The sequence below is a fragment of the Dasypus novemcinctus genome, chromosome 3 (assembly GCF_030445035.2).
Source record: "Dasypus novemcinctus isolate mDasNov1 chromosome 3, mDasNov1.1.hap2, whole genome shotgun sequence".
Taxonomy (NCBI): domain Eukaryota; kingdom Metazoa; phylum Chordata; class Mammalia; order Cingulata; family Dasypodidae; genus Dasypus; species Dasypus novemcinctus.
In genome coordinates this window covers 149,837,110-149,858,126 of record NC_080675.1, presented here as the reverse complement: position 1 = coordinate 149,858,126, position 21,017 = coordinate 149,837,110, and the positions used below count along the sequence as shown (strand labels likewise).

General features: G+C 49.4%; 1 protein-coding gene across 1 annotated transcript; it reads right to left on the bottom strand.

Annotated features, from left to right (window-relative positions):
- Positions 1-8,458: 8,458 nt before the first annotated feature.
- LOC101424165 (cytochrome P450 1A2-like) lies at positions 8,459-20,730 on the bottom strand. The gene is made up of 7 exons (XM_058294506.2): positions 20,596-20,730; positions 18,943-19,776; positions 18,264-18,384; positions 17,742-17,831; positions 17,351-17,474; positions 16,377-16,463; positions 8,459-9,115 (listed from the first exon to the last, which is right to left on the bottom strand). The coding sequence occupies exons 2-7, from the start codon at positions 19,774-19,776 to the stop codon at positions 8,815-8,817; spliced, it is 1,557 nt and encodes a 518-aa protein (XP_058150489.1). The 5' UTR covers positions 20,596-20,730; the 3' UTR covers positions 8,459-8,814.
- Positions 20,731-21,017: the final 287 nt, after the last annotated feature.

Below are 21,017 nucleotides of genomic sequence, written 5' to 3'. Positions count from 1 at the left end.
CAACCCTATGAGGTGCGTAGTGTTCTTAGCCTCATTTTACACTTGATGAAATTATGGCCCAGAGATGTTCATTTTGCTCAGAGCAGGTCAGCGGGCATGTTGCAGGAGAGAGGGCAAAATTGGGAGGCTGTAGTGGGAGAAAACATGCTCAGAATTCACCATCCAGAGTGGGGGAGCATAGGGAGAGGCAGGGTGTGGCCAAGACCAAGGTGAGGGGACCATGGCCTGTTGGAAGGAGCCAGGAGGCCAGAAATGGGAAGAGAGTGGGTACTTCTGGTGGTTACAGCCATGTGGTCAGCCGTGAGGGTTCTTCTAGATGCTGGCCCTGGACGAGGGCGAAGGTGGCACAAGGCAGGATGCCCAACCTGGGCCAGGCTGAGATAAGTTTCTCCTCCTTTTTCTTTTAGGAGGCACCAGGGATTGAACCCAGAACCTTGTACATGGGAAGCAGGTGCTCAGTCACTGAGCTACATCTGCTCACCGGTTTTTTCATGTTTGTTTTAGGAGGTACCTCAGATTGAACCTGGGGCCTCGTACATGGGAAGCAGGCACTCAGCTACTTGAGCTACATCTGCTCCACTGAGACAAGCTTCTGGATGCAGGACTGTGCCTGGTTACCTGTCTCTTGGCAGCAAAACGACCAACGCCCACCTAGCAGATGTTCAGGGAAGGCTCTGGGACAGGGGTCACCTCAGCTGCCCATCTCAATCTGGCACCGTCCCTACCAAGACCCAGAATCTCACACCAGACCTCTGTCATTTCAAATCTGTTTTATTTTCCTATTTGGGGGATTGACATATTTCCATTCATTCATTTAACAGACATTTATTTAGCACCCACTTGTGTACCAGGTGTTATTGATAAAGTATTAATCAAAGGAAGCAAAAGCCCCTGCTTTCCTGGAGCTTACATTCTAGTTGGGGGATACCGACCATACATAACATAAATAAGTAAAATATATAGCGTGTTTGATGTCTTTAAGTGTTACGAATGAAAATTAAGTAGAGAGGGATAGACGCTATGAAAATCCGGATTACAGCTTTAGTGGAGATGGCCAGGGAAGGGTATTTTGAGAAAGTAATCGTTGAGGAAGCACACATTGAGGATTTTGGGAGAGAAGAGTTTTCACGTAGATAAAACAGCAAATGCAAAGGCCCTGAGGCAGCGTACCAACATCTTCTGTTTGCCCCTCCAGATCCACTCTCTGCCCTTCTCTATCCTTAGTCCTGGGGGCTGACTTAACTTGGGCTGCGTCAGTGGGTTCCCTTGCTCTCTGGCCTCCAGCTAGGTTCAGTCATTGGGCGGTACCAGGAAATCAAAGAACATGAATAGAAAAAATAGAAAAATAGAAACCTGTCGGTGTCTTTTCCCCCTGGCTCCCTCTCTTCAGGGTCTTTGCATGCTGGCTGCGTTGCTTTACCAAAGGCCACGTCTCGTCTCGATAGGCTCTCCGTAGCTACCCTCCGTGGGTTCTATTTTCTGCTCCACCTCTTCTGGTCCTGCTCTATTTTTTTTTTGGCTCTTCTCTTGCTATCCTTGGGGCGCTGCATTTTCTTTCACTGATTTCCCTAAACCTTGCTCACACTGTAAACTGTTCCTTTATTATGCTCCCCAGTATAATGGACTCCGTTTGAGGGGGCCCTCTGTTTCCTGCAGGGACTGACTCTGACAGAGGCAGGGACATGTCTGGAGTGTCTTAGGAACTTCAAGAGGACATCTGTGCCTGGAGAGGACTGAACCAAGGCGGGGACAGCAACAGGCGAGGAGGTAAGAGAGGTACTGGAGCCAGATCTGTGAGGCCTCACAGGCTATTGTAAAAATCGTTTTCCTCAGGAGCAGATGTAGCTCAAGTGGTTGAGCACCTGCTTCCCACGTATGAGGTCCTGGTCTGATCCCTGGTATGTCCTAAAAACAAACAAACAAACAAAACCAAGTCTCATGCGGGAGTGGATGTAGCTTAGTGGTTGAGCGCCTGCTTCCCGTGTTCGAGGTCCTGGGTTCAGTCCCCGGCACCTCCTGAAAAAACCAAACCGGCAGAATTGTTGTCCCCTTAACTTCCTTATAAGCTTCCTTCTGAACTTCACCTTGTCTGTCCTGAACTTTGGGAAAGGCTGACATCTGTTCATCAGCTGGGAGCTGGACGGCTGAGCGCTGTGAGAAGCAGAGAGCAAAAGGGGCACCAGGAAGCTGGCAACGCCACTGTCTCCCCAGGGCATCCCCTAGTCCAGGGAGCTGCAGTCGCCATGGTGGTGAGCTTGGCTCCCAGGCAGCTGAGAGTGCCAGGCGGAACATCAGCGAAGGGCACAGACTCGTCTGATGGGCTCCGTCACGCTCCTGGGTTCATTCAGAGACACTCACCAACCAGCAACGCCCTGCCGTGACCGGGGGGCGTTCTGGAGAGAGAAGCAGCCTCCCCAAATGGTTCTTATGGGGCATTTTTGTCACAGGGGCAGAGCAGTGGGAAGACACTGGAAAGGAGTAACTTCTTCGGCCTCTGCCTGATCCGCCCAGGGCTTGCTGGTGTCTGCTTTACCACTGAGCTCTAGTTGCTCAGAGCGCTCTGCTTGGGAAGCTTCCCCGCAGGCCCGTGTTTTGGTGATAACTCTTTCAGTTGCAAGTACCCAAATCCAGCTCATACTAGAGAGCAGAAGAAGAGGAAGGGGGAAGGGAGGATGAAGAAAAAGAGGAGGAGGAAGAGGTGAAGAAGAAGGAAAAGGAGTGGGGAAAGGAGAAGAGGAACACGGTGGTGACACTGGCTCATAAATGAAGCTCTAAGGGTGACCTTGACTGGCATCAGGAATAACTGGGTGTAGGAGTTCAATGTCACCAACTCTTTCCCTCCCTCCCTCCTCTCCTCTCCCAGCTCTGCTTTCTTCTGAGTGGACATCATTTTAAAGTAGGCTCTCCTAAAAAACGGTCACTGGCAGCTCCAGATCTATATTCTAACCAGCGTGGTTACCTCTTTTCCAGTGGTTTCTGGGCCTGGCCTGGGTCATGTGCCAGCCTGTAATGGAATCAGCTCTGCCAAACCTAAAGGCTGAGGATAAGGGCAGGGGGGTGTCCCCAAAAGAAAGTTGAAGTGGTATCGCCATAAGCAGAGAGAAGGGATGCTGGGCATGTAAAACCCACTGAGGCCTACCTCGCAGTTGACCATGTAATTTATCGTCCAAGCCCGGACACTTTGGAAAGTGAAAGTTAGGACCACAGTCTCAAACCAAGAGTGTCCTGGGAAAGTATCGCCCCTCTAAGTATGGCAGCTAAGAGCCAGGGGGCCAGGAGCTGCCCCATCCATCTGAGCCCCGGATCTTAACAAACCAGATTTCTTTGGTTCTCTGGACACAGGCAGGAGAAACGTGGAGCGTCTCAGGGCCCAGATCTCAGGTAATGGAGGGTGGCTGGGTGGGTGAGCACACATTGAGAGCGAGTCCCAGTTCTCCACACCCACCCAAACTCCACTCTTCCCAAACTGCCTCACCCCCACTTCCCACTACCATGCTTTCCTTGAGGTTGCATCCCCCATCTCCACACCAGGAAGGCCCGTCTTGGGTGCCTCGTGGTCCATGACTCTTTAGTTTTCCGCTCTCGTTGTTAGTCCCGTCATTTTTTTTTACAGATTTATTTTTTATTTATTTCTCTCACCTTCCCTCCCCCATGTTGTCTGCTCTCTGTGTCCATTCGCTGTGTATTATTCTGGGTCTGCCTGTATTCTCGTTGGCGGCACCAGGAATCCGTGTCTCATTTTGTTGCATCATCTTGCTGCGTCAGCTCTCGTGTGGGGCACCATTCCTGGGCAGGCTGCACTTTTTCATGCTGAGTGGCTCTCCTTATAGGGCACAATCTTTGAGTGGGGCTCCCCTACAGGGGGGACACCCCAGTGTGGCACGGTACTCCTTGTGTGCATCAGCATTGTGCGTGGGCCAGCTCGTCACAGGGGTCAGGAGGCCCTGGGTTTGAACCTTGGACCTCCCATGTGGTAGGTGAACCTCCTTACCATTAGGCCAAATCCGCTTCCCCCTGATGGTCCCTTTTAACCTCCAGGCTCCTGGAGCCTAGGCCTCTCCCAGCGCTTGGAGCATCTCCAGACTCAGCAGGTTCCTGCCTCCACCCTGTGAGGTGGCAGCTGGTTGTGGGGCTGGCTTCCCCAACCCCTGCCCCAGAGCCCTCAGCAGTGCTGGGGGAAAGCTCTGGGCTGGGGGACTCTGCTAGACCAAGCCCCTCAGCCTCTCCACCCTCCAGCCCGGAGCCCTGGCCCTCCCCACTGGCCCCCTGCCCCTGGTATCGATGGCTGGGGAATCCTAGCCAAAGAGCTTCTCACGCAAAGGCATGCAAACTTTGACCCAGGATTGGGTGTTCAGCTCCAGGTCAAGGTCCTCTCCCCTCCTGCCTGGCTCCCTCCTTCTGCCCAGCACTGGGTGAGGGCCCCCTTCCCTGCACTGGGTGCTGTTAGCTGGGCAGGGCTTGGGGGAAGGGACGTGCAGCACCTCACACAGCCCCAGGATACTCGACTCTTGTCCGGGGCTATGGGGAGATGGGCCCTGCCCCAGGGACTGAGTCTGCCCACGTTTCATCCTCTGGGACAGTAAATCACATGCAGAGAGCCCTGGCCTGGGAGCAGAAGCCTTCCCAGCCACCCTATCTCCCACTATAACCCACCCCCAGTTATTCCTTCTCCTTCCCTACCGCACTTTTCACTTTCTGACACACTCTGCCTGTTGCTGTCTTACCCCTACCCTCCCCCCACCCAAGTAAGCTCCTTCAGCATAAGCCCTGGTCAGTTCTGTCCCCTTCCATATCTATCACTGTCTGGCACATGGTAGGCTCCTGGCAAATAGTTGGCAGGGGCGTGGGAGGTGAGGGGGCCAGCGAGGCTCTGTTCTGGCCCAGCCAGCGGATGGATGGCAGTGCCACTGGCTGGGATGCGAGCACAGCCAGCTGGGCACCCTCGTGCTCGTGCGGGACGGCTGAGCTAGACCCGCAAATTCGGCTTTTACTCCCAGGGCCTGACACAGGGAGGGTGGAGGACAACAGGCCGCCAGCCAGGCGGTGTGTCGGCTGGCGCTGGGGCTCTGTGTCCTGCCACAGGCGCCGACCCAAAACGAGGAAACACGCAGGTGCCGGCTTGGCTCGCGGAGGGGCCCGTTCCTCCCGTAAACCTGGGTCCCCCGCTCCACCCCAGTCCTCGTCCAATCGCGCGCTCGCCAGGCCCCGCGACTCCTCTCCCTCCACTCCGCCCTCAAGCCCCGGGAGAGAGTGGCCACTCCACCCCCACCCCCACCCCTGTCGCGTGACAATGCTGGGACCCGCGCTGGGCCGGGGAGCTGGGTGCCTGGGCGGCTGCGCGGGCCTCCAGGCCCTTCTCACCTATTGCCGGGCACCACGCCCCCGTCAGGTGGGCCAGGATGGGCCGCGTGACCTCTGCACTCCCGATAGACGTAGGACGGACCCACGCACGCGAGGCTCGGGAGGGATCCGTGCCCTGCGGTGCCTCCCCCACCCCACCCCTGGGGCCCCTGCCCTGTCTTGTCCAGCCTTTCACTCCAAGCCTCTCCTCTGCCACATTGAGCTGGCCACGCAGCCCCGTTCCACGCTCTGTCAGTCAAGCCAAATTCACTTCCCATTGACTTCTTTTTTTTTTTTTTTGTAAAGATTTATTTCTATTTATTTAATTTCCCTCCCCTCCCCCGGTTGTCTGTTTTCTGTGTCTTTTTGCTGCGTCTTGTTTCTTTGTCCGCTTCTGTTGTCGTCAGCGGCACGGGAAGTGTGGGCGGCGCCATTCCTGGGCAGGCTGCTCCCTCCTTCACGCTGGGCGGCTCTCCTTATGGGTGCACTCCTTGCGCGTGGGGCTCCCCTACGCGGGGGACACCCCTGTGTAGCACGGCACTCCTTGCGCACATCAGCACTGCGCATGGGCCAGCTCCACACGGGTCAAGGAGGCCCGGGGCTTGAACCGCGGACCTCCCATGTGGTAGACGGACGCCCTAACCACTGGGCCAAAGTCCGTTTCCCCCATTGACTTCTTAAATTTATTATTTTCTCCAAAGCTCTGGGCATCCAGAATTATTTCCAGAATGTTGGGGGTAATTCTGCTACTGGATGAACACTTGGGAAATGACAGTCTTGCTCCTTTTCATCTAATCTCAAAGAATCAGAATGTATAAAACAGATAAAGCTGAGCCCTAATTAGTAATAAAGAAACCAAAACGAGTTGAAGAAACTCTTCTGCAAGATGGCCTATACCAGGGAAGCGGATGTGGCTCAACCGATAGGGCATCTGCCTACCATATGGGAGGTCTAAGGTTCAAACCCAGGGCCTCCTGATCCGTGTGCTGAGCTGGCCCATGTGCAGCATTTCCGCCTACAAAGAGTGCCATGCCATGCAGGGGTGTCCCCCACATAGGGGAGCCCCACTCACAAGGATTGTGCCCTGCAAGGAGAGCCACCCCACACGAAAAAAGTGCAGCCTGCCCAGGAGTGATACTGCATACATGGAGAGCTGACGCAGCTAGATGACACAACAAAAAGAGACACAGATTCCTGGTGCTGTTGAGAATACAAGCGGACAGTGAAAAACTCACAGCAATTGGACACAGAGAGCAGATAATGGGGGAGGGAGAAAGGGGAGAGAAATAAATAAATAAATAAATCTTAACAAAAAATAGATGGCCTACACCAGATAGCAGCTCCGGATGGTCAAGTGTGGGCATTTCAGTCTGGCTCTATTAGTATTAGTCTTTGGCGTTACTACTCAGAAGGAGAAGTGGGACAAACTGACGTCCAGCAGCTATGCATATGGTGACATCAAGAGGGCTATTTGGAAAGGGATGCTGGCTCCATGAAAGCCCTGTAAACTCACTCCTAGGACTCCAATACCTAGGGATTGGACAACATTTGAACCACCTACTCATTAAAAAATTTCTTTAAGATTTATTATATTTATTTATTTCCTATATCCCCACCATTGTCCACACTCGCCATCTACTCTCTGTCCATTTGCTGTGGACAGAGAATGGATAGACGCTCTCTGTGTCTGCTCATCTTCTCTTTAGGAGGTACCAGGAACCAAATCCAGGACCCCTTATATGGGAAAGAGGTGCTCAATCGTCTGAGCCACCCCAGCTACCTCCTTTGTTGTGTCTCTCACCGTCCCTCCTCTTTGTGTCTCCTTGTTGTGTCATCTTGTTGCACCACCTCACCACACCTGCCCATTGCACCAGCTCATTGTTTGGCTCATCTTCTCCAGGAGGCACTGGGAACCAAACCCAGGACTTCCCATGTGGTAGGCGGGAGATCAATCACTTGAGCCACATCCTCTTCCTTTTCTCAATATATTTTCAATTTGAATTAGTAGTGGCTATTTTTCTTTAGAATATATCTCTACTACAGTAATAAAATGCAATAGGAAAACAGGATTCACTTTGCAGAAATCTACCCTACTGCCATGTGGCTGGATAAGCCTGTTCTAGAAAGCTGGGGTTCATGATAGAGAAGTGTGAGCAGCCATTCTTTCTGTGTCATTTCTCCTCCACCTCCTTCTCAGACTCTCCCTGAGGATTCTTCCATCATTTTCTTTCTTCCATCCCCTATGCCTGGGTGTTCACTCTAGAGTCATACTGTGGGAAGCTAGACAAATGCTGGGGGGCCAGATATAAAGTGACTGTGTTGGAAAGAGCCTGATGCTGGAGGCAGGTGGTCAGTTCAGGTGTCCGTGCGGGAAGGTTGGAGGGGAGAGCCGAAATCTCAGCATCCTCAAGATCCATTCTTCTCTTTCTATTTTTCACTGGGGAGCTATGCCGTGGGGAGAAGCCTTGCCTATACAGAGGAGATAAACATAGTGAAAAGCTCTCAATTTGTAGTGAACAAAAAAACATAACGTGCACTCAGAACATATGGCTCTTAGAGATGAAATCACCCGACCTTCTTCCTCCATTTCACAGGTGGAGACACCCAGAATCACAGCCATGTTTTGCTGGGTTTGACATCCTAGAGTCATAACCAGACCTGGGACTCACGACCGTCAGCCCAGGGCTGTATCTTCCCCCAGCACTGCTAAGTACATCACCTGTGGGGTGAAACTAGGGAGCATCTGAGTGGAAACGTGGGCTCCACAAGTACTTCTGGGAGCTTATCCTCCCCAGCTGTGGATGAACAAGTCCAGGCTCTGTGAGAAGCCACATGTTCTGCCTTTCGAGGAAGGGACATGGCAAATCCCCACACACCCCACCTGGGTTTGGCCCGTAAGGATAGGTCTCTTCTTCCTTGTTTCCTTCAAGTGTTCAAAGACTTGGATATGCAAGAGAGAAGACGGCAGTGAAAGAGATAGCCATTAATGACTGTGGGGAGCCATGTCCAGTTCTAGTCTCAGAACTCAAGAAATAAGGGCTTATCGATACATGCTACAACATGGACAAACCTTGAAGACGTTGTACTAAGTGAAAGAAGGCAGCCACAAAAGGCCATATCTTGGATGATTCCATTTATTGGGAATGTTCAAAATAAGCAAATCCGTAGACACAGAAAGCAGATCAGTGGGTGCGTAGGACTGGGGTTGGGAGTGGGTAGGCTGGGGAAACGGGGAGGGATTGCTAATGGATACGGGGTTTCTTTTGGTGATGAAAATGTTCTAAAATCGATTGCGGCGATGGTTGCACAGCTGCATGAATACACTAAAAGCCACTGGATTGTATATTTTAAGTAGACGTATAATGTGTGAATTATATTGCAATAAAGGTTTTTAAAAAAGCAAAAAAGAAGATAAGGGCCGTGGCCCCCCTGGGTGAGCCCTATCCCCTCTCCGTCCTCAGCTTAGTGGGACCTTCACCCCTTGATGGAGAAGCGTAAGTGTGCCTGCACATGCTTGCAGCGGGGGTGCTTCATGGTCAGCCCGTAGGTGGGGGTGAGGTCCACTGTCACTCCTGGTGGCACGCTGAACTCCAGCTGCTGCAGCAAGGTGGCCAGGAAGAGGAAGATCTCCCACTTGGCCAGGACCTCCCCGATGCACCGGCGCTTGCCCAGGCCAAAGAGCATCACCTTCTCACTCAAGGTCTTGTTGATGCTGGTGTCTTTGGTGGTGAGGAATCGCTCTGGCCGGAACTCAAATGGGTCTTCCCACTGCTTCCTGTAGAGGGGCAGAGGAGATGGAGAGGAGATGGAGGGAACAAAGGCCTGGGGGAGACGTCTGCATGGAGACTTCGTGGCTAATTCAAGTGCAAGGTCAATGGGAAAAATTCCAACTGAATTTCTTTTCCCTTTCTCATATAGGCACATTTATTAACAACTTAGTAAATGCATTAAGCTTACTAGGACTTTTAACATGTTCAATATCCCTCTGCATAGAATAGAAAAGATATAATCATCCGGCACATAGGTACAGTACTTAATAGTAGTCAATGCACAAGTTCCTCTTTGAACTGCAATTAATACATCTAAGCTCCAGGTTTGCAATACCATATATGTTATCTCCTCATGGGAGCAGGCCATAATGCCAATTGTGTTTGCTTATATTCTACTCACCGTACTCTGGTAATTGTTGCTCCACATGGTATATGCTTTGCATGGCCAGCATGCTGCAGTATAATTGATCCTAAAGATTAACTAGGAAGGTAAGATGTTTCACCAGCCTGGTGCATAGCACCCTTCATCACTATGAAACAGAGCCAGTCTGGAGGGAATGTCCCTTGTACATCTGGCCAAATGCAGCCATCGCCAGCTGCTCGGGAATCTGATACTGCAACATACTCTCCATCCACTTCAGTAGTACGTTCAGACATGTAGTAGATACCTTTTTTGCTTTAAGGGTCAGTGAGCAACTGAGACAAAAACCCAAATGGAGAGGCAATATGCAGTATACTGAAGGCCTGGTTTGAGGGTATGAGAGAGTTGGATGACATTGAAATCTATCTTTTAATTTTTATTTACTTTCTAAACACTTCCAATGCAATGTGTAATATATCAAATATAATTACCTAATTTGGTACTCCACTTTTTACTTTACACCTTAATCGTGATGACATTAATTAACAGGTATTTTACATTAGCAGTACAGGAAAAACTACTTTCTCAGTTATTTTATGAAAACTGAAGTTTCCTAATGGAATCAAGGTTATCTTCCCTTACCCCCACTTTAACATGCAGATGGACGTAGCCCCTGACAGGTTTCCCTGTTATGAAGTTCCTTTCTGTTATTAACATCAATTTACATTTAAAAATCTAAATTGATATTAACTAATTAGTAATAGCTTCCTGGAATTGGCCATTCAAATGGTTCAGTTAGAAGATGCTTTCACAAACTTCTTATAAGTAAAGTTACTTTACCTTTAAACAAGCTTATTAAATTACAGTTAGCAACCAATGAAGTTTACTTTATCCATTTAAGAGTGGGCATATCTACATTTCCTTCTTTCGCTTAATTTCATTAAACACGAATTTACAACTTAAAGATTTAATACATATCATGTTAAATTATTTACTTGATAATCTATAACTCTAGAGAGATAACACCCAAACTAAATAAAGTGACACAATCATTTAATAGATTATTCAAGGAATATTCTTTTTCCTTCCTATACAGGAGGCTAAAACCTCTTTTAATAAAATTCTAAAACTGTGAATAACTTAAAAAGCATACTGAATGCAAGGTTCAGGAATATGTTAATATTATAACTGCTTAATTTCTTTTCATTATAATTTAGAAAAGATCCCTCCATAGTTTTCAAAGGCTTTTCCTTTACTTACTGAAATTTGGTAATAGAATGATTAACCACCCCTATTTTAAGGCTGTTAAAATGTTTAAATTGCAGAATTGCAAGATAAACTAGGATTCTTTTTTTTCCTGTTTATTTTTTTAAAAATGTTACATTAAAAAAATATGAGGTCCCTATATATCCCCCAACCCCTCACCCCACTCCACCCATAGCAACAACCTTTTTCATAATCATGGGACCTTCATTGCATTAGGTGAATACATTTTGGAGCATTGGTGCTCCACATGGAAAATGGTTTACATTATAGTTTACACTTTCAAACCAGGATTCTTAATTCTTCAATATAGAAGATCGGTTTTTAAAATAATCTTTTAATCTTTTTTTAATCTCTCTTTTTTTAACTTTTGAAAAAAATTTATTGAAATATATCACTCATACATAAACATACATAAATAATAAATGTATTATAGTTGTGAACTTACAAAACAAACATATATAACATTGAACAAACATATATAACATCTAACCCTACTACCAATAACTTGCATTGGTTGTAAACCTTTTTAACTAATGTTTAAGAGCATTGTCAAAATATTACTACCAAACAAAGTATTTTTTCCCTAATCAACCCAATTACTATCATCTTTATATCATTTATATATGAGCATACATAAACAGTTAAGTGTATAGTAAAAGTTGTAAACTTACAAAACAAACATGCATGACATCATCCAGGGGTCCCATACATCAAACCTCCACCAACACCTTGTATTGTCATTAGAGGTCTGTTACAAACTATGAAAGAACACTGTCAAAATCTTACTACTAATCATTTGGTGTGTTTTTCCCCCAATGCACCCTGTCATTCTTTTTAAAATATATTCTTTTATGACAGAAGTTGTAAACTTATAAAACAATCATGCACATATGCAGAATTCCCAAACAACGCCCCTCCATCAACACACCACAATGTAGTGTGTCATTTGCTACAGATAAAATAATATCATCTGATTATTGCCATGTCCATATTGTTCATTTGGCTCTCATTTTCCATACTGCCTCAGTATCAACACAGTACATCTTCTGCATAGATGCAAGAATATTATATTGTTACTAACAATAGTCCATAGGTCACTCCAGCTGTATTTTTCCCATGCTTCTCCACATTCCCAACACCCTTCAGTAGTGATATACATTTGTTCTAGCTAACAAAGGACACTCCTTCATCTGTACCATCAACCACAATTCTCACCCACCTGTTGGTTTACTGTGCTGTCCAGTTCCTAGATTATTCTTTAGTATTCTGTCAATCAGCATTTACATAACTAGACTACCATTTTCAGCCACATCCCCATTTATAAACTAGCTGTTACTCACTGTGTTACCATCCACTCTATACATTTCCACAATTTTACAGTAAAGCTAATTAAAACTTCTACATACATTAAACATCAGTAGTCCACTCAGTCCTTCCCTTATCTCCTTTAAGAATCCACCACCTACCACCAGGTATAGAAGACATTTTCCTACAATTTCTTCTGGAAGTTTTATGGTTCTGGTTTTTATTTTTAGTTTTTTGATCCATTTTGAGTTAATTTTTGGATAATGTGTGATAGGGGTCCTCTTTCCTTCTTTCAGCTATAGATGTCCAATTCTTTCAGCACCATTTGTTGAATGGATTGTTCTGCCCGAGCTGTGTGACTTTGACAGGCTAGTCAAAAATCACTTGGGCATACCTGTGAAGGTCTGTTTCTGAACCATAAATTTGGTTCCATTGGTCTATTGCGTCTGTCTTTAGGCCAGTACCATGCTGTTTTTACCACTATAGGTAGGTATTATGATTTAAAGTCTGGAGATGAGGGTTCACTTTTCCTTTTTGTGATGTTTCTGGTTATTCAGGACTCCTTACCCTTCCAAATAAATTTAATGATCGTGTTTTCAATTTTTTCTTTAATGCTGGTGGAATTTTTATCGGGATCCCATTAAATCTGTGTATCAATTTGAGCAGAATTGACATCTTAATGATATTTAGTCTTCCAATCCATGAGCATGGAATGTTCTTCCAGTTATTTAGGGATTTTTTGATTTGTTTTAACATTGAGGAGGCAGTTTTGTGAATACAAGTGCTTGACATCATTGGTTAAGTTTATTCCCGACTATTTGAGTTTTATCTGTCATATTTTATTTTCACCAGCCTTTTGACACTTTTAGTTACTTGTATTGATATAACCTTCATTTCTAGACTCTCTTCCAGGCCCCTCTCTCCTGTCTTTTCTTTTCGGGCCCTAGCACACCCTTTAGTATTTCCTGAAATTCTGGTCTCTTGCTTAGAAATTCTCTGTTTCTGTTTATCTGTGAATATTCTAATTCCGCCTTCACTTTTGAAAGACAGTCTTGCTGGATATAAGATTCTTGGCTGGAAGTTTTTCTCTTGTGGTATCTTAAATATATCTGACCATTGTCTTCTTTCCTCCGTGGTTTCTAGTGAGAAATCAGTACTTAATCTTTTTGGATATCCCTTATATGTTATGCATTGCTTTTCCCTTGCTGCTCTCAGAATTCTCTCTTTGTCTTTGGCCTTTGACATTCTGATGAGTATGTGTCTTGGAGTTGGTCTATCTGGATATTTTTGGATAGGATATGTTGTGCTTCTCGGACAGGGATATCTATGTCCTTCCATAGGGTTGGGAAATTTTCTACCATTATTTCTTTAAATATTCCTTCTGCTCCTTTTCCCTTCTCTTCTCCTTCTGAGACACCCATGACTCATATGTTTGTATGACTTTTGCTGTCATTTAGTTCCCTGAGAACTTGTTCAATTTTTTCCATTCTTTTCTTCATTTGTTCTTTTTTATGTTCATTTTCAGAGGCCATTTCTTCAAGCTCACCAATCCTTTCTTCTGCCTTCTCAAATCTGGTATTATATGATTCCAATGTTTTCCAAATTCATTGATTTCACCTTTCATTGCCATAAGATCTGCTATTTTTCTATGTATGCTTTCAAATTCATCTTTGTGTTCATTTGATATCTTATTTTTTTATAATAGTTACAAATTTTTTAAATTTAATTTTTTTAAGATTATTTTTTTATTTCTTTCCCTCCCCTTTCCCCCCTCCCAGTTGTCTCCTCTCTGTGTCCATTTGCTGTGTGTTCTTCTGTGACTGCTTCTATCCTTATCAGTGGCACTGGGAATCTGTTTGTTTTTGTTGGGTCATCTTGTTGTGTCAGCTCTCAGTGTGGGTGGCGCCATTTTGGGCAGGCTGCACTTTCTTTCGCACTGGGTGCCTCTCCTTGAGCGGCGCACTCCTTGTGCATGGGGCTCCTCTACAGGGGGACACCACCGCATGGCAAGGCACTCCTTGTGCACATCAGCACTGTACATGGGCCAGCTCCACACGGGTCAAGGAAGCCCGGGGTTTGAACTGGGGACCTCCCATGTGTTAGGTAGACACCTTATCCATTGGGCCAAGTCTGCTTCCCCAATGTCTTCTTAATATCCTTAATCTCTTTAGCCAGCTCATTGAATTTATTAAGGAGATTTGTTTGAACATCTATAATTAGTTGTCTCAAATCCTTTATGTCATCTGGTGGCTTATCTTGTTCTTTTAACTGGGCCATAGCTTCCTGTTTCTTGCTGTGGATTGTAATTTTTTGTCTATGTCTTAGCATCTGGCTTACTAGAGTATTTTTTCTGGGTTCAGATTTTCTCTTTAGTTTAGGGTTTTGTATCGTTTCTCCCTTGCTGGTTATGCCGTAGGAACTAAGCATGTAGTTGGTGCTATAAGCTGTGGAGGCTCAAGCTGCCTTCATTGCACCAGGGATCAATGAAACTTCTTCCAACTTTCTCCTTTACCAAAGGTAGGGACAGAGTCACAGCTGTGTAGAATAATCCACATGTAGGCCTAGTCTGTAGTTGCCTAGAGAGACTTATAAAGCTTCACATCCCTTTCTTCCCTGTCTGGGGTGGGAATGGAGCTGCAGGTGTGGGCAGTAATCTATGCAGTGCACGTCCAAGATGACCACAGTTGCCTTGGTAGACTTCTGATTTTCAGTCTATGCCAGCCAAAGTTCCCTGCAGTTACTGGGGCAGGGCTCCTCAGGCTCCTCCCCACCAGAGGCCTGAAGCCTAGGTGGGCTGCAGGCTGATCTGCATGAAAGAAACTGGTTCCTGCTGACACTGAGAGTTTCAGTCAGCCCGGCTTCCCCTCAGGCTGGGGGCAGAGTCAGAATGGCAGCCACTGGCCTCTTTCTGACTTGGGCTGGTTCTCACCCCAGCTGTTCCCAGGGTTATCTCTTAGCCAGCCAAGTCTCCTAATTAGTAGCCGAAATCGGCAGCCAATTGTCTCCTCCTCCCCTGTCTGGGAAATGGAGCTTCCAATTCCAGCCACAGAACAGCTCCTGGTGCGGCTCATGTGCTAGAGTAGGATAGTCACTGGCCTCTAGGGCTTGGCCAGTAATTTCCCGGAGAGGCTGGCGCAGGTCCCCACAGCTTCCTCCCTGCTGGAGGTGGCACCAGGGCCTAGGCTAGACCTGCAATATGATCTGGATGGAAAGAAACCGGTCCCCACCAGCCCTGGGATCCTCAATCCACCCCGCTTCCCCTTGTGCCAGGTGCAGAGTTAAGATGGTGGCTCCCGGCCTCTTTCTGACCTGGACAGGCTGAAACTTTAGCTGTTCTAAGGATCATACTGTAGCCCGCTGAATTTCCTCTTCAGTAGCTGAAATTGGTGCCCAACCATCACTTCCTCCCCCGTTTGGAGGAAGTGGAGCTTTTGATTCCAGCCGCGGAACAGCTCCTGAGGCGGCTTGTGCCTTCAGTGAAGGATGGGCACTGGCCTCCAGAGCGTGGAGCCTCAATTTGCGAGTCTTCTCTGTAGACGGGCAGTCTTCCCCTTCCACTCCCCCAAGGATGATGCAGGATGCCCTTCTGGCCTCCTGGAGCCCCCAAGCAGGTCCTTCAGCGAGCTCCAGAGAGCTCTGGGTGTTTGTGACTGCCCTGTAGCAGGAGCTGACTCTAGGAGCTCCTTAGTTCACCACCATCTTGCTGGTTTTATCTTTTTTTATAAAGATACATAAGTCACACAAAACCAAACTGTATTTTGATTTTTTTTCCTTGTACAAATCTCTCTTTAAAACTATCTACCTTGAAAAGAGTGTTTTTAATGTTAATTTGTTATTTTAAAGAAATAATCCTTTAACTAGAAAAAGAAATTAAAGAAGGAAAACATGTTTATCCCCTTCCTACTCAAAACATGACTATAGCAAGGGTAACCAACTGCAAGCCCTGGTTTATTCTTTTTGTTTGGGAGTGATTATTAATAGTATACCCTTTCACTCTTAATTTGTCCCAGTTTGAGTGGTAAATTAACTAAAGTGGGGTTTTCCTAAAAGTGGTCCCTGGGCCATTCACAAAAAAATCACCTGATGTACCACCTCCCCCCTTAGATCATCCAAAAGCAGAGTATTGGGGGTGGGGTCCTCTAATCTGTAACAAACTCCTAGATGGTTCTTATGCACACTAACACTTAAGAAGCACAGGCCTAAATTTCATCACGTAGATCAGGCTAAGGAGCAGTCGAGTAACCATGCCGTCATCATGTCAACAGTTCCTCGGGGAGGCAGCCTCCCTGGCTGCTGAACAGTCTTACAGTTTTTAGTGGGAGAAGTGTACTCACGGATCATGGTTGACCTGCCACTGGTTTACAAAGACACAACGTCCCTTGGGGATGTAGAAGCCGTTCAGCACTGTGTCCCTTGTTGTGCTGAGGAGGGAAGAGGGCTCTGTCAGGCTCAGGGGTTGAGAGCTGGGCCGTGTCTTTGGGAGCGACTTGCTCCTAACTCAGTCCCACCCACTCCAATAGCCTGCCCACCAGTCTCCACACCCTACACTGGGAGGGAACACAAGTGAAGAATGAGGAAAGAGCTGAAATTATCCTTCCCCTTCCTCAGCTCCTGTTCTCCAACTTCAATAGGTGTTTACTGAACTTCTTGGCCATGCCTGGAGCCAAGAAGCAGGCAGTCTGGGCCAGTCCTGGGGCAGCCCCTAGCCTGGCTGGGAAGTCAGGTCTCCCGCTCTGGAAATAACCAGACGAACATAAGGGCGGAAGTAAATGGTCAATCGCTTTCTTGCCATTGTTGAACTTCCAAGACACAGGACAAATGGCTGAGTCCTGAAGGATGTCACAGAATGAGGGGGGTGTGTTGGCTGAATGAGTCAAGAAAGACTTCTGGGGGAGGGGAAGTATGTGTCAGGATTGACCTTGGGCAAGGATAGGATTCTAAGAGGCAGGGGAGAGGACAGAAGATGATCAGGGCAGAAGGTTCCACTGACCAGGAGATGCTTGTGAGGAATGGTGAGGCCAACTTGGCTGGAGCAGAGGGTACTCGTAGGGAAAGAAGGTGAGCTGAGGTGAGTGGACACTGAGGTCAGATGTGTGCTCTCTCCTGAGAGCCCTGGAAGTGTTTTTGGCTGGGTGGTTTGATCATGTTTGGATGGGTTGAGGGCAGCCTAGAGGCTGGAGATCTGAGGAACCTGGTGTCATGGCCAGAAAGGAGGTGCGAAGGCCTGAGCTGGGCCAGAGCCGAGGCCCTGGGAGGAGTAGACATGGTGAGGGCTTAGAGGTGGGAGGGCAGAATGGGCAGGTCTCACCTGTGAGGGATCGTGAAGGGGAAGAAGGTGGTGTGTCGGAAGATCTCCAGGATGAAGGCCTCCAGATAGGCCAGCTGGGGTCTGTCGGAGAGCCGGGGCCACCGTGCCCTGCCAATCACTGTGTCTGCAGAGCACAGAGGACACACAGGGCTTAGGGGCTGCCCTGACTTCTCCGTGGCATCTGTGTTCCCTGTTATACCCTGAGTCCTTCTACTTTGGATGGTGCCCATTTACTTGTCTGGGCCCGTACTGATGCCCCTATGTCTTCTGGGCAAGGACGGAGCTCTTGTGGCTCACCACTGTATGCCCAGCCCTTGGCATGTAATAGGCACATAGCCATTTGCAGCCTGAGCAGGTGCCTGGGGCAGGTGGGGTGGGGAACACGGCATACCCAGCTCCTTCTGGATCTTCCTCTGTATCTCGGGCTTCGTCACAAGGTACATAAGACTCCAGGAGATGGCCGTTGTGACTGTGTCAAACCCTAGGCAGCAGAGGTGAGGTGAGGAAGAAGACAGGAACAAGGAAACCAGCACTGACCAAGCGCCCACCATATACCAGGCATTGTCTTTCTCTGGCCTTGGCCTGTGAGTTTCCTGAGGGCAGAGCCTGGGTCTCCTGAATACAAACGGGAGTCATTGGTTCCATAATTAGCTGCAGGAATCCCAAGGGCATAGACTGAGAGGCCAGAGAACCCTTTGTTGTTCAGATGGGGAAAGTGAAGCCCAGTGGAAGAGAGGGAGTTGGGAGAGGTTCCGCGGGGGGCCGATGGCAGAGCTGGGCTGGAACCCTAATCCCAGCTGTACCGTCCCATCTGCTGTGTGCTTGGTGGGTTATTGGATGAGTTTGGGGTCAGGCAAGGCCGTGGGTGACCAGCAGGCACTGATGGATGGAGGGGCAGGGGTCTGGCTCCTACCGGCCCCGAAGAGGTCATTGATCATGGTGACGATGCTCTCCTGAGGGATTAGGCCACCCCTGGCTCTGGAGCTCTTCTCCTGGTGCTTGTACAGGGCCCCCGCGATGTCCTGGATGCTGTTCTGAAGGGGAACAAGCTCAGAGGCCCCCGGCACCTCCAGGGCCACAGGCGGGGCCTTTGCCTGGCCCCACACCCTGGCCTGCCCCTGCGGGTTGGCGAGGCTCCTCTGGATTCCACACAGTGGGTCACAGCAGGAGCTTGTAGCCGCCCTGGGTAGGGCTCAACATGGCATTTTTTGCTGCAGTGACCCTTCTCCCAATCACCCCAGGGATTCCATTTCAAAGAAGGAAGAGGTTGGTGTAAACACAGGGAAGTGAATTGACACCTGAGTTAGGGATTATCCTCCGTTGGAGCTCAGTTTCCGGCAGGAGAAAGCTCCCCACATTGCAGGGCTCTGCCAGGGCCCCACTCATATGCCTTCTCAATCTGGGCTTTGCAGCAGCCCAGCGAGGGAGGCTGGAGGGATGGAGAAACTGAGGCCTAGAGAGGGGGAGGGATTGGCTGCATCTCACATAGCTGGTCTGAGATTTTCCAGAGCCTTCCTAGGTCTTGGCAGCACATCAGCTGTGTGGGTACCGTGGAGCTGGAAGAGAGGAACCACACCCGGCCCTGGGCTCACCTTGTCAAAGTCCTGATGGTGCTCCTGGACTAGGTTCTGCAAGACCCGCAGGAACTTCTCGTTGAAGGCCTTGAACTTCTGCAGGCTGGGGTTGGGCAGGTAGCGAAGGAAGGGGATGAAGTCCACGAGGTTCCCAGAGGAGGCAGTCTCCACAAACTCCTGGCTGTTCTCTAGGAGGCTGGTCAGTTCCTCACTGTGATGGAAGTGCCGCCCAAAGCACATGGCCCCGATGACGCTGGCCACCGACCGCACCACCTGGCTGTAGGGATCGAAGTGCCCGGCCCCTGCCATCAGCTCCTGGATCCTGCTGAGGAGGGCCTCAGCCTCCTTGCCCACGTGCTCCTCCAGGTAGCAGGACGAGGAAGCCGGGTCTGAGGCCACGGAGAAGCTATTCAAGGCGTTCTGGGCCAGGCGCCGGCGGGCGGCCCACACCGGCCCAGAGTCTGGATTGAAGGCGATGCTCTGGCCGTCCAGAATGAAACTGAAGCTGTAGAAGTTGGGCCGGCCCTTGAAGTCATCCCCCTGGCGCACCAGGGCCTGCTGGACGGTGTCCAGGCCGCTCAGCACCAGCACGGGCGTGCAGCCGATGCGGATCTGCAGCACGTCCCCGTATCGCTGGCTCAGCCGTGTCAGCGCCAGGTGCGGGTTCTTCCTCAGGGTCAGCACGTGACCGATCAGGGGCCAGCCCCACGGCCCCGGTGGACTTTTCAGGTCCTTGGGGACCCACAGCTGCAAGGCTCTGACCACCCAGAGCACCAGGCAGAAGGTGGCGGAGGCCAGAAGGAGCTCCGTGGTGGAGAAGGGAACAAGCTGGGACAGTGCCATCTTAACCATCTACGGGGAAGGTGGGAGGAGGCAGGCTGAGGGCGGCGGTGGAGCCATTCTTTCATTCACTCACTCGTTCAATAAACATTGACCCATGTCCAGTGCTTGGTTCCCAGCTGGACACCAGAAAGACTAAGAAACGTCCCCCGTGGGTCCTATGCCCAAGGAGCACCCCTTCGAGCATCTCTGAATGTGAGGCCTGGGAGAAGCCTCAACATTCCTGACCCAAGCGCCTGAACATCCAGCTCTGCCCCTCCCTTCTGCAATTCCAAGTAGAATTGCTAGAGTGGAGGCAAGGGATCTCCCCGAGAGAAGCCGAGGGCAGCAGCCGTGCCAACCCCTGGCAGCATGTACACTGGGCATTGTGCCCTGCTGGTGCTGGCTGCCCGCGTTTCCTCTCCTGCTGCTGCCTCCCACATACCAGGGAACAGGGACCTTCCCGGACCAGCAATACCGAGGGAGCAGAGGAGCCAGGGTTGGCGCAAAAGGCCCATGATGCCCCCGTTCCCGAGGGGACTCTGTTAGTCCCAAAAAGGTCCCTCAGTCTTGAAGGCTGAGGTTGGGCCTGGGCTGCAGTCAGGGCTCCCTTATCTCAGCTGGGGACCCCTCCCCAACTCTCCATTCCAACCACAGAAAGGGTCCTTAGAAACAGCCTAATCCCAAGCAGCCCATTTAGAAATGGAGAAACTGAGGTCCTGAGCTGGGCAGCAGACTAGATCTCAGGCCTCCTACTCCAGGCCCAGGGTGTCCCCATTCTTCTGCTTCCACTAGTTCCAAGGACATATGGTGGGGACCCCAGGGACTTGGAAGTGGACCCAAGGAAAGTACCTGTGGAGGCAGGTGCTTGAGATCAGCAGGGTTGTGGGGACTGGTCCTGAGCCTCTGGCTCTGGGTGAGGGGAGCCTCTTTAAATACCGTCTCCTATCTGATTGTCCCAGTTGTCCTGGTCACCTGATATCAGAGAATCGAACAAAGCTGGAAGGCTCAGGCTCTGGCCTTGGGCCATGATCCCTCAGCTCCACCTCCATCCAGGGCCCAGGTGCGGCCTTTGGGGGTAGGTCAGAAGGTATGCTGGGTTCCTGGGGAGGGAGTTGCAGCTAAAGGCAGCTTGGAGCTTTACTAGTCTCAGGGTCCAAGGCAAGGGAGCCTGTTTCTGTCCAGGGCAGACAGGGTGCTGGAGGTGGAGGACCAGGCCTCTGCACTGACCGGTCCTGCCTTCCTTCCCACCATACACAGGAGGCAGGGCCCTG